This window comes from Colletotrichum jinshuiense, chromosome 8 (genome assembly GCF_051148585.1).
Source record: "Colletotrichum jinshuiense chromosome 8, complete sequence".
Lineage (NCBI taxonomy): Eukaryota > Fungi > Ascomycota > Sordariomycetes > Glomerellales > Glomerellaceae > Colletotrichum > Colletotrichum jinshuiense.
The window spans coordinates 2,369,765-2,382,667 of record NC_139315.1 but is presented as its reverse complement, the minus strand read 5'-3'; the positions used below and the strand labels follow the sequence as shown (position 1 = coordinate 2,382,667).

The 12,903-nt window shown below is 54.4% G+C and overlaps 4 protein-coding genes across 4 annotated transcripts; 2 read left to right on the top strand and 2 right to left on the bottom strand.

Moving 5' to 3' along the window:
* Positions 1 to 41: 41 nt before the first annotated feature.
* On the bottom strand, positions 42 to 1,448 carry EsH8_VIII_000646 (uncharacterized protein; the record flags this gene model as incomplete). Its single annotated transcript, XM_083269688.1, has 2 exons — positions 42 to 334; positions 407 to 1,448. The coding sequence occupies 2 exons, from the start codon at positions 1,446 to 1,448 to the stop codon at positions 42 to 44; spliced, it is 1,335 nt and encodes a 444-aa protein (XP_083129456.1).
* Positions 1,449 to 2,120: 672 nt separating this feature from the next.
* Positions 2,121 to 3,089, bottom strand: EsH8_VIII_000645 (Smc5-Smc6 complex subunit NSE1; the record flags this gene model as incomplete). Its single annotated transcript, XM_083269687.1, has 1 exon — positions 2,121 to 3,089. The coding sequence occupies one exon, from the start codon at positions 3,087 to 3,089 to the stop codon at positions 2,121 to 2,123; it is 969 nt and encodes a 322-aa protein (XP_083129455.1).
* A 2,210-nt stretch (positions 3,090 to 5,299) lies between these two features.
* EsH8_VIII_000644 (uncharacterized protein) lies at positions 5,300 to 6,847 on the top strand (the record flags this gene model as incomplete). The annotated part of the gene is made up of 6 exons (XM_083269686.1): positions 5,300 to 5,426; positions 5,493 to 5,681; positions 5,731 to 5,773; positions 5,829 to 6,007; positions 6,060 to 6,285; positions 6,346 to 6,847. The coding sequence occupies 6 exons, from the start codon at positions 5,300 to 5,302 to the stop codon at positions 6,845 to 6,847; spliced, it is 1,266 nt and encodes a 421-aa protein (XP_083129454.1).
* Positions 6,848 to 10,254: 3,407 nt separating this feature from the next.
* Positions 10,255 to 12,614, top strand: EsH8_VIII_000643 (uncharacterized protein; the record flags this gene model as incomplete). Its single annotated transcript, XM_083269685.1, has 2 exons — positions 10,255 to 10,492; positions 10,546 to 12,614. 2 exons carry the CDS (start codon positions 10,255 to 10,257, stop codon positions 12,612 to 12,614), a joined length of 2,307 nt encoding a protein of 768 aa, XP_083129453.1.
* Between the last annotated feature and the right edge of the window lie 289 nt (positions 12,615 to 12,903).

Below are 12,903 nucleotides of genomic sequence, written 5' to 3'. Positions count from 1 at the left end.
AGATGAAAGCCCTGCCCATAAAGAGCACGCCGATTAACAGGTTACTTCCTCGTCGCTCTTCTCCGCGGAGACTCGGGAGGGGGCGACGCCCGCCGTGAGGGAGTCGTCCTCCCTGAGCTGTGTCTTCCGCTCCGCCGGCTGCGTTCGCTCCTCTGGCTGGCTGGGCGATCCGAACGGATGGGCTCGGTGCGAGATCGCGAGGGGGCCGGCAGGGCCGGGTCGTCGGGGAGCTCCTCGATGCGGCCGGCACCGTCGACGATCTCGGGCGCGTTCTCGCGCTTGATGCGCTCCTCGCGGCCGCGCTTGTGGCAGTACCACAGCACAAATAGGAGAACTGCGGTTTTGTCTTAGCATCTGACCGGAAAATAGTACAGTATGGGGAAGGGGGTGGGAGAGGCAAACTTACGGAACAGGGCGACGCTCCAAATAACGTTCGTCCCGATGAAGGCCGGCCAACGCAGTTTGAGGGCGTTGACAATGGCCTTGAGCATGCCCACCACGGCGCCTGGCTTGGAGACCAAGTCGGCGAAGCTGGTGGGGGTGAGCATCTTCTTGGCGGCGCCCTTGATGCCGCCCTCGGCCGTCACCTCGGCGGCGTTGATGCCCTGGCTCTTGGCGGCGGCGGCGAGGACCTCCGGGCCGAGGCTGGCGGTGAACTTATCGGGCAGGTTCGTGACGAGCTTCTTCATGCTGCTGGGCAGCTTGTCGAAGGACTTCTTGAGAGTGCCGTCGCGGTCCTCGACGAGGCTCTTGAGGTCGTCGACGGCGGTGGGCACGCCGTTGACGAGGTCCTTGAGCACGAGGGTGAATTTGCCAACGAGCTCGGAGGATTCTGCCGAGAGGGGGATGGCCTTGTTGTTGCGGGCTGAGAGGTTCAGGTCGTCGAGGACGCGGGAGAGGTCGTCCTGCTCGCGGGCGGCCTCCTCAGGCCCTACGAGCTTGGTGGGCGCAAGCTGCTTGTCTTTGTCGTTGCCTTTTGCTTTGTTGAAGAGGAAGGCGATTTTGCTGGGTATCTTTGACGAGTGAGCGTCGGACTTGGTGTCGGCTACCACCGTAGCCGCCTTCTTCGGGCTCTGGTCCTGGAGTGGCGCGGTGCGGCGCGATTCGTCCGACTCCCAGGTGTATTCGGGAGTCTTGCTGCGCGGGGGCAAGGGCGGGCGCAAATGTTCATCGTCCGAGTCCTCGCCGTCCGGGTCGGAGAGAATGCGTCTGAAGAAGGCCTCGTCTCTGCGGTCTAGGATAGGCGCTGGGCCACCCGCGCCGGTGGCGGCGCTTGCCGTCGTTGAGATGGAGTGAGAACTCGTCTGTCGCCGCGATGGCGTGGGCCGCGAACCCGACTGGCGCTGCGCTGGCGATTCATCCCGTTCGCGCTCTGCAGCGGCGGCCTCTTTTGCGTCCTTTTCCGTCTTGTACTTTTTGAACTTCTTGTAGCTCAGGTATTCCAGCATCGTGGGCGACGAGCGAGATGAGGTTCTGATCTCTGCGCTGAAGAGCCAAAAGAGGCCGGTTACTTGATTGCTGCGAAGACTGCAGGCTGGGATGTGTGGGTTTTCTTGGTGTTGTTTTGCGTTTGTTGATGAAGGGGCGTCGTAACGAGAGCGTTAGGGACCGGCTATTTTATTCAACGGCCAAGCGCCTTCTGAATCACATGCGGTCTGGCCTGGGCCCTGATTCTCTCATGTCTCGGGGACAGCTGAGGTCCTAGGCTGGTGGGCTAGTTGGGGTAGCTTGCACAGCCACACGTGATGTCACTCCAATGCCATCTGGTGATCATTCATGCCTTTCCATTGGAGTCTTCCCGCGCAACATCAAACAACCGCACCTAAGCGGGCGCCGGTTGCTGGAGCCGGACCCAATTATCTGCACCGCCACATCGGAGGCCCCTAACAGGGTCCAAATGTCGCCTCACCTGTTGAGACAGATGGAGACTTGTGGAACTCGAGAGCAGCGCAGCTCGTCTTAATCCTTTTTTTTTCTTATTCTTTTTTTTCGACAGCTGCTCGAAGAGTTATGGCAGATTTGAGTGGCCAACTACTTACTGAGCCGCCAATACGGGGTATCTTTCGTGAAAACTGCCCATGGCATTCAAGGTTTGAGCTTCCAAACCCGTCCATGCTCAATCATGCTTCTTCGTCGTCTTCTTCGTCGTCATGCACGGCTTCTTCCGCCGCATTGCTCTTCCTGCCACCGCTTCTCCGGCGGCCCTTTTGATAGGCTTCCGTGCTGGTGACAGCCCTCTCTCCCACAAAATGGTTACCGTCCCATTCCCTCGAGCACTTTGGGCATTTATGACTCCTCTGCGTTCGCCAATATGCCTCCTGGCATGTGTTGTGCAACCGTGCATTGCAGTCCCTTTCCGAACACCTCTGACCAATAGTCACTATCTCCTTGCACGCCTCGCAAAACTTGATGCGCTGCCACTCCTCCGCTGCTGCGTCGGGATCGTTGTATGAATCGATGAGCCAGGCTCTTAGCTCGAGCAGTGCTCGGGGGCTGAGGCTGTTGAATCCATCTCTCGACTTCTCCAGCCAGCCCTGGTTCGCCAGGTTGGCGAGCATGTCCTCCACCTCACTGTGCTTCAGCCCCTTATCGGCAGACGATTGCGTCTGTGACGGCGCTCCGTCCTCGTCGTTGTTGTTATTCAGTCGGGGAGGGCGGGCCAGTTTGATTGCTTGCATCTCGGTGAGGCACATAAGTTCCATGCGCGGGGAGTTGTATGTCTCGAACATGGCGTCGAGTAGCCTCTTAGTGAAGGCGATTTGCTCGGCATTGTATGTGGTCGCGAGCTGTGTCATCGGGTCGGAGGCAGTGTTCACGAGGGCATAGACACGCTTCTTGGTGATTTGGTGCACAGTACTCCGGATCTCGTAGTCGAAAAAAGAGACGCCTTCGGCGGCGGCGGCCAGGTAGGACTCGAAGTCCTGCGGCGTAACCTGCTCAGCGGTGACTGGTTCATCGTTCTCGGCTTCGAGAGTGAAGATCTCAGCTAAGATGGGTTGGGCATCTTCGAAAGTGAGGGTGCCACGGGCCAGGAAGGCTTGGAGGAAGGCTCGGTTGCCATTATTGTAGTGTTCTGGAACGATGTTCATATCGGCGCGACAGCATTGAAGATCGATTTATGCATTCGCGGTCCTGCTCGAGCTGAAAAAGTAGTTGTTATGATGCCTAAGAGTGTCGTAATTGGCATTGGCTGTTGGTGGTTGCTGTTGCTTAAGTTAAGGTTGCAACGCGGGTCTTGTCGCGCGCCTTGGACGCGTCTCGCAGGCGCAGAATTGATTAATGACTTGATGAACGAAACGACCCAGAGCTCCTTCCTCGACCCCGCCAATCAAGAATGTACAGTGGGGTTGCCTTGCCTTTCCTCCATCCTCAAGCTTTGTTCGAGCCACAAAGTGGCTGGAGCGACAGGGTGCCGACAGGGCTTATCCGTGGCCCTGGGTAAGATCTTCCGGATGGAGGTCTAGATTCCTCAACCCCCTGAACTTTCATGGGCAGCTGAAATCCCACACAAACCTTGAGCTCCCCAGTGCCACACACATGCCGACGTCGATGTGTTGGTGACACGGCAATGTGCTGCGACTGCTGATCATACCCTCCGGTTCAAGATTAGCGGCTGGCTGAAAGGCTTTGACCTTGCGGCCTCGCTCTCGTCTCGACTGCGAGGCTCACAAACCACAGCACGTGGTCAGGCGGTCCGACCGTTACTCAGGTGCTTGGGCTGAAGCTTCAGCAACCTTTGGTCTGGCAGAAATGACACCAAACGCCGTTGGCCTTTCATCTCAACAATCGGCGCCACCGTGTCCAAGCCTGGTTTCTTATAAGCGCTAGACTTTTCCAGCTTGCTATATTGGGCCCAACTCCCGAAGCCACGCTGTGGCTCGGCCTAAATCAGGCCATGGCGAGAGTGCGCCCTTCGTAGCATTTCCTGACTCAGGAGCCCAAGGTTAACACAAAACCACTAGTTTGATTCTTTGCCATGGTTGTCCCTGTCTCTCCACGAGCCCTAAGCACCGAACGGCTTCGGTTAGCGGCATCTTCCTTTGCCATTGAACTCAGCCCAAGTATGAGATGATGTGAGATCATGGTATTCAGACTGTCGGAAAATATTATGTCCTGACCTGGTCTTCGTCGTACTAGAAGACGAAAAATGCAAACTCCGGCCACCATACAAAGGCAGACTCGATGCTGTCGAATTACATTGTCGAGGATGCTGTCTGTCGCCCCCATCGGCCCGTCGCCTCTGCCGGGATGGGGCTGGTCCGGAAAGCTCTCCGCCACGTCCACACACCCACACACCCACTAGCATCCAGCGAATCTGTTCTCGAGGACACGCCTCCACCTGCCAGACATGTCTCGGGCCATCGATGCCTCAAACCCAAGCGATGAGTGTGGTCGGCGCTAGCCTGTCAACCTGGGAGCCGATGGTTCAGTCGAACTCGTATGTTGCCATGCCACTTGCCCTCGGCATGGCTTAGTTCAACGCTTGTCACTCCGTGGATTGGTTTTCAACAGCAAGTTTCGACGACGCTTGCGCACTGCTTCTCCAGTCTAACCCACGCAACTAGTGATGCCTTCTATTAGACGGATGGTGGCGTCCAACGTTTTCATCTCGGGTCGAAATGCAACCGAGTCTGTGGTCGGCAGATGCCGCCAGAATCACACCAAGACGCAGCTAGAATGCCGTCAATGTCAGTTGCCTCGCCATGACATCTTCATTCAAAGGCAACCTCCGAAGCCATTCGCCTTGGTTTAATATTACTGCGATGATCGTCTTCTCACACTATCGTGTTTCAACCTTGATTACCCACCTTACAACAAGGTAAAACTCTTCAGAACAATACCGAGCGCGCCCCGCCACCCCCCTCACAGGATCCCCAGCCAAGAAATTTCTGGGCCGCTGGTGTAAACTGTAAGGGGCTGGGGGCTCGTAATCTGGCCCAAACCCCCCTTGCCGGCCTTGTGGAATGCCGGGAAGTCCCATCTCGTCAATTTGCCGCCGGTCCTGTTCGCACTCTCATGCGGTTGCGAGCGCCGAACAAGGGTGATTGGCGTCTTCCAAGTTCCTGAATCCCGGGTTTCTTCCCATTGCTACAATATCGGGTCCGGGGAGCCATCCATGCGCAGATCCCAGGGGGGGATCGATCTTGAGGTTGCATGATAAACATGGCCATGCCGTTGCTTGCTTCCCCCCCGTTCTTAGTTTCTTCTTTCTTCTCGTGCCCCGTCACCTTGTTCCCTGCCTCGGTCAACAGCTCCGTATTCATGTCTGGCCTGCTGGGCCAACATCCAAGGGGGTGATATGGCCATCCAGTTGCCTCAAGAAGAGCTGGCCTCGGCTCTAGGAGTTCTCATTTACTCCTTGTTCTGCCTATCTTGCAGTTTCCTCATCGCATGGTTGGTGTACGCTCATAATGAGGGACTCAGCTGTGAGTAGCTGCTATTCCGGATTCGAGAGGTGATTCGAGGAGGCTGACTGTTTATTCTGTATGCAGATGTCGCACTCGTATCATACTTCACGGGGTTGTCGACTGCTGCTTCTGTATGCCAGCAGATCCACACGATTGTGCGTTGGAAAGACATCAAGCTCGAGCAGTTCCGGCATTCGACCGCCAATGTCGGCAACCCTGAGCTGGCCATAGCCGGCCAGTCGACCGGCCTCGACCTGGTGCTTTTTTATATCCGTGAGACCTGTCCCAACTACTCATTGTTACTTATCCTGACATTTCCCAGAGTTCTACAGCTACAATGTCGAGGCGGTTTTGACCTTCTTTTGGTAGGCATTCGTCATCAACACACGGGGCATGGTTTTCATTCTAACAACAATCCAGGGCTGTCGCTCTTACCCAATCTATCTTTCAGCTGGAACCCATCAAGTCACTCCGCAAGCGAGCCAACTATATTGCGAAGGCTTCCGCCGTAATTCTGCCAGCTTTCTTGATGGGAATTCTTCGACTCGAGGCCGTCCAAAAGCAGACGGTTCCCTTCCTCATCCTAGCTGATGGGATTAGTATGCATTCATTCCCCCTCCCTCGAAACGACTCGTCTGACAACTCGACCAGTGGGCTTCTGCCTGACCGGTAGCGGTGTCCTCCTCATCGTCATATTGTTCAAATATGTCCACACTCGACGCAATCTTCTGTCTTGGAATGTCCAATACGGCCAGCAATCCAACAGCACGAAAAGCAGTGACACACTCGTCTTCGACAGCAGCGCGGGAACACGTCGCAAAAGTATTTACGACAGATGGCTGGTGGTACGCTTCAGCATAGCGTTCGTAGCATTGGCGTAAGAACAACAATTTCTTCACTGGTCAAGGTTCTTTATAGCTAACGGATCCAATTCCAGTATCTTCCAGGTCGTTACCATCTTGTTCCAGGTATCTTCCGCACAAGAGAATTCTCGTGTATCTATGAGCGACGGCCCGGACCTCAGCACGGAACGGTTGCATTTGGATCTTATACTTTTCCTTCCCGGGGTCTCTGCGAGCCTGCTAACCTTTGTCGTCTTTGGCACGACGAAAACATTTCGAGACTATTTGGTAGCAAAGCTTATACCCCGACGGCTGCGGAGGAGGTGGGGGAGGAGGAGCAATCCATCTCCTCGGCACACTCGATTGTCGCAGGCCTTTTCACAGAGGAGCACTGCATACCCGCCACGCATCTCCTTGTCCCCATACACAATGGATGACATGGGCGTATACACGCCAACGGCCGACGGGAATGGTATTCAACTGAGGGAGCTGAATGTCGATGGGTCGAGAAAAGCTGCTGCAGAAGACCAGTGGCCTTTGGTGGATACTAATGAGCCGCGCAAGCCTGTAAATGTGTATGTGTTTCAAAAGGAGTAGTTAACAGTAGTTATGAGTTATGACCAAATGATACCACACGAGCTGAGGCTCGTTTTTTAGACGATCGACAAAACTGCTCGCTCGCGCTGCCCCCGTCTCAACGCAGGCATCCGGGAAATTAGTTTCGGCTCGCGGCACCAAGCTCGGATCGCGCCACCCAAACCTACGACATCGATCGGAGGGCCATGCTGAGGTGGGAGTCCGAATCTAGACTGGATATGGAGCCGGTTCATCCGGCGATCCGGTAACCAGACAGCACCAAAGAAAGCAAGACGTGGCCCTGCTACTTAGTTAACACTTTTTTTTTTGATTTGTAAACTGGCTTTCTTTTATGGGAATGCGACGTAGAAAGATCAATCGCATTAATTTCGGTCTGGCACCAACACTTCACAGGACGAGCTTCTTCAGCTTCAGTGACACTTCGGGGCGTCAGGCTCCACGACAAGTACACTGCCGATTTTGTAGTAATCATACGCCCTTATGTCTGTCTCTTTAATTCCCCATGATGCATTCCGTCATCCCAGAAGGCATTCCTGGCTTTCCAATCCGCTCCAAGCATGCCTCTTGACTTCATTTGGTAGCCGATCAACTTTCAGTACATTGTGATTAAAAATAAAAAAAAGACGAACTGTGAATCTAGAGGAACATTCTGGGTCTATGCTGCTGTTTTTTTTGTCAATTCAGCAGGCATAGGCAGCGGAAGCCCGCGTTATACACCATCTGGGAGCAAGGCCAAACTTGGATTCTATGTGTGTTGCAGCTGAAGAACAACTTCAGAGTGTGACAGAGACATCAGCACCATTTCTACGCATGCTCCAGGAGTTTTATGGAAGAAGCTCAAGCCGAAAATATAATGGGGCATTCATCCATATCCTCATTTACCCTAGTGTCATTATAACCTCGATCTTTTTGTCAGAACAGTGGTGCCCGCATTACAGATCTATATCACCCAGACTAAAGTATGTCAGGGCAGCTATTATCCAGAGTTGGATATAATTTCAGTTGCACAAAACATAAATGAGCTACTAGCTAGGTTGAACCATGAAATGATAGTTGGGTGAGGACAACACAACCATCTCACATGGTACTGCGGGCGAGATGTATGCGGCGTCTGAGTGGGTAGGCGCGGCCTCTTCGGCGTGATTGCTACGAGTCTGCCAACACTGAATTCTTATGACATCCGGGGCGTAGACTGTATATGGGGGGATGTTATCCCACGCGAAAAGGCATGACAAGCTGAAAAGGGAGTTTTTCTGGGCACCTGAAGAAATGCCGATCGAAATTCCTCTATTATGGGGTATCACAGTTGCGCCAGTCCTTCTGTTAATACTCTCCGCCCGAGGGATATATTTGCAAGTATGCAACGACTTTCATCACTGATACATAGCTGCAGCATCTATCTCGGCAAAATAGTCTGGTTCAAGGCAAGTTGAGCATAACAATTCTTGAAGAGACATCCGTTGCCAATTTGTGTCACCAAATTTGTGTCACCTTCAAATCACAACAAGAGCAATGTAAATGTTAGAGAGCTCCATTATATAGCTCCATTTCAACCATTTCAACCACTGCGACGGCATGCTTCCAAACGTTACCCAACATGTGAAAACTTCTGATTGCTAGACGATTGTATGACTCCATACGTCCAATGTAAAATTCAAACGCCGAAGCTCAGCATCAGACAAATCAAGGTTCTCTTCAACGTTGTGTGTTTGGTCTTCCAGGGTGACGAAGAAATCAGACGTATACATATCAAGTAAAATCAGGGACTGCGGTGAGGAGATCCTGCACACCAAAGTCTGCCTCTTTTGGCTCAAGTTACATAACTCTCAGCTTCTTCCAAAGACAGTCACTCTTGTAGTAAAAGGGGAAACTGAGAGGAAGCGACGAGCATCACGCCAATCATGCAATGTCATTAGTACAGCGTTCTGTCCACACCGTGGTAACATGGAACAACCAGAGGTTTTCGGGTTCTGGATTCCGAACTTTCAATCTCGTGAAATGACATCCTCTTGTCACCAAACGAGAGCCAAAGCCCTAATCCCTGGCTGAGTATGAGCGTTTCGGGTGAATGAGTCTTAGTGTGTTCCCCCTTTTCGATTCGTACAATTCTCATGCCTGCTTTGGAGTCCTCAGGAAGTGGTTGCGTACATCATTTAGCGCTCCCCCGTTGACCCGAATAAAGACTTGCTACTCATGTACAAACACACCTCTATTTCCCAATACGGCGTTGTTGATGGTGATAACGTCCGTCGGGAACAAGCCTACAGGAACTCCCAACTGCACTCTAACGAGACCCATCGCTTGCGTTACGTACCTTTGTGGCAAATACTCTGGAGGCCATTCTATTTTATGAATATGACCTCGACGACGAAACGGCCTTGTAGGCGTTGCCGGCTCCTTTGCAATCTGCCACCTTCACATTGTGTTTATCCAGGTTGGTTTCATGGCGTTCTCAACAATCCTTTGTTAAGATCACCACCGCGTCGGGGCATACCACTCATCCAGCGGCTCGCCGGAAACCGGAGGACATTGCTTGTTGTCATTTCTTACCGTGAACTGAGATGCGATCTCTTGTAACTACCTTGCGGTGTCTTGCTCCAGAATCGTAGTATAATCCCATGGCTTACAACCGAGCTACAAGGATAGAGGGATGGTATGATGAGTCACAAGTGAATCAGGCTGAAGCCTAAGTTGACCGAGAAAGATGAGAGCATATGGCGCTAAGTTGCGCAAGTAAAGAGAGTGCGTGCAAGTGAGAGGGAGGGGACTGACGCGGTGCTATTGTTTTTTAAGCTGTCGGCGTATTGCAACCAGCCGCGAAAGGAGGTAGAATGGCAAGATGGACACAGCGATGAAGGAACCCTTGAGGCGTTGAGGCGGCAGGGATCTTGCTGACTAAGACATTTAGCGCGGTGCACGTTCACATTGGAGCTCCATCAACATCCAGCCTCTTTCAACCTCAGATCTTGGTCCATTTTTGACGACCAACACGCGACAAACAAGGGATTAATAACACGCCCTGCTCATGCTCGACCACCTACGGATTCACTCATGACGCGTTCAGAAACCCCAACTGCATTGACTGGATAACTTGCACCTGAAGGCGTCTGCGATCAGCAACGGGTGAAGTGAACCCACCACGCGACCGGGTCCACTTCACAGTTTACGACCGAGGACTCTCAGTTTCAACAGCAGGAGCGCAGAATGTGCTAGCACGGAAAGACAGGTTCTGTTTGGAGTCAATTGTTTCTTGGAACCTGGACTGTCGTTCTTTCTCATAACCGGACGCCTCCAGCGACCTAGAGTTGCTGCTATCCGAGGCGGCCACTCACTCAAACACGCATTTGCCTCGCTTCGATACAACCCTCACCACAAGCATCTTTCCAACACCCTCAGAAAACTTCACAATGTCAGATCTCACAGAGTATGCGGTAGTAAACATCTGTCGGAGCGATGGCCAGGACAACGGCCCGGGGTATTGGCCAACCCCTGCAGACGCAGCCGCCAAGAATGCGAAGAAGACGGCATTAGAGAAGATACCAAGGGCAAAACCTCAGATGCTCCGACTGGCCGACGACGACCCGAGATTTCAAGAATGGCGCGTGAAGCTGGGGATTCTACTGAAGCAAGAGCTTTCCCCCACAGGTAAGACGTCATCTCCGGGGCCGTGATGGTACCCGTTGTCTAACATCACTCAGAGGGCCTTCCATGGCTCATGAACTTCCCGCGGGGTTATTGGCTGTATGAAAAATCAAAGCATCTTTGGGTTTCTGGATACCCGGTCAAGGCAAAACTGTACAAAAGCCCGCAAGAGTTTGGCCTCCATCTGCTATGGCTTCTCTCGAGCTCGATGGACCGGAACGATTGCCGCTGCATCCACTGCAACGTTCGAGACATGCCGAACATGGAGGAGCTGACGGTGACCGACGTCCCGCGGCCTCTCCCGGGGCCGAACAGCACGCAGCCCCCGTCCAAAATGCGCAAAATCACGCCCCAGTTACCACCTGGCGCGGCCGTATCCCCAGCTCTGGCCCCAGCGACTCCTCCAACTGTGAAAAGGGAGACGCCTGTACCAGTGCCTACGCCTTTGGCGAAGAAGGAGACTCCGGTGCCGATACCCACGATACCTTCGCGTATGACTTCGGCCCCTGCCCCGACGCCAGTGCCAGCTCAAGCGCAGTCTCAAGCGCAGTCTCAAGCACACCATCAAGTGCAGCCTCAAGCGCATCCCCAAGCGCAGTACCAAGCTCAGCACCAGGCTCAGCACCAGGCTCAGCACCAGGCTCAGCACCAGGCTCAGCACCAGGCTCAGCAACAAGCTCAGCAACAAGCTCAGCAACAAGCTCAGCAACAAGCTCAGCAACAAGCTCAGCATCAGACTCAGCACCAAGCGCAGCCACAAGCACAACATCAAGGACAACCTCAAGCTCAGCCTCAGACACAACATCAAGCGCAGCCTCAAGCGCAACCTCATGTGCAGCAGCCCTATACGCAAGCTTACGCGCAACCCCAAGCTCAACCTCAAGCTCAACCTCAGACTCATGCTCAGGCTCAACCCCAAGCGCAACCCTATGCGCAGCATCCTACATCACAGCCGAGCCAAACGCCGCCTGCTCAAGCGCAAGCGCAAGCCCCCCCCCAGGCTTCCATCCAACCGCGAGTCCAGACACCTGTGCAACATCCCGCGCAGCCCGCAGCCCAGGCTCCGTACCAGCAGACGCACTTCCTGCCATACCCTTCGCCGTATGCGGGCGTATTGGCCCCCGCTCTCTTCCGCGTCGGAGAGCTGGTTTGGTTCCAGATAGCGTCCGGCTGGCGCCTAGGTATCGTGGCCGCCACCGGGATTGTCAACCCAAAGACCAGCAAACCCGAGATGCTCCAAATCCTCCCGATATCCCACGTGCTCTTCAACCAGGCGGCAATCCACACGCTCGAGTCAACAACACGCCCCTTCCTCGCATTTTCTGTTCCCAACGTCAGCATCCCCGAGCTACAGAACAAGTCCTACGATGACATCGTCTGGGATACGTTCCTCCGGAGCCTAACCCCCGAGGACACGCACCGGCGCGAGGTTGCGCTGCTCGACTCTTCGAAAATGGCGGCCCAAAAGGTGGGCGTGTCATTCTCCGTCTTCAGTCGTCTCTCCGAGATGGAGGGGGGAAAGAAGATCGACTACCACGGCATCTTCCTCGGCGCCGAGCGTATCGAGCTCGGAGACGTTCTCCGTGTCCGCATTTCCCCCGATCAAGGGCTCCCCGCTGCCGCAGCCAATCTTCCCGACGCACTCCTCGGCCTCCGCGAGATCTGCACGGCGCCGATCGACTCCCCCGGCAACGCCTTCTTCAAGGGGGACCTCTACCAGCCCATCACCGGCGACGCCAACCCCATCGGTGGCATCCCCGTCCCCGAGGACAAGCTCCCTCGGCCACTCCGAGAGGAAAGCGTGTTTCGCAATAAGTTTGCTCCCAACGAGCGCTGGCGATGCGTGCTGCTCAAGCAGAACGCTGTCCTCCGCGAGCCAGATCTCAAGGGTCGTTTCTACCCCACGCACAAACTCCTACCCCTCCTCGACGGGCAGGCCAAGGTCTCCGCCGAGGTCCAGCAGGGCATCGTGCGCGACGTACAGCAGCGGCTCAACCAGCGCATCGACACGTTCAAGACGCCCTACATTGGCCAGAAGCGCAGCCGCGCCGAGACCATCGGGCCTGCACTGCCCCCGGGCAGTGTAATACAGTTTGAGCAATCCGTGCGCGAGGAGGGCGCTTAAAATAGTATTACACACTTGTACACCAGCTACAGTAACGACGCGACAAGGGAGAAAGAGACGGAGTGAGAGGTTATCATGATAGTACTGGTTAGGATAGGCGAAGACGGAAACCTGGCTGTAGCATAGATAGCATTTGGTTAACGAGACCCCGGCGTGCTCATTGAGGTCCATGTCCCCGGAACCTTCCACTGCTGACCTTTGCCACCCGTGTCTCCCTTCCCTTCCAAGTCTTGTCCTCATGTCACAACACACACACACCATGCCGACCAAACCCGGCCTTCGTACCAGG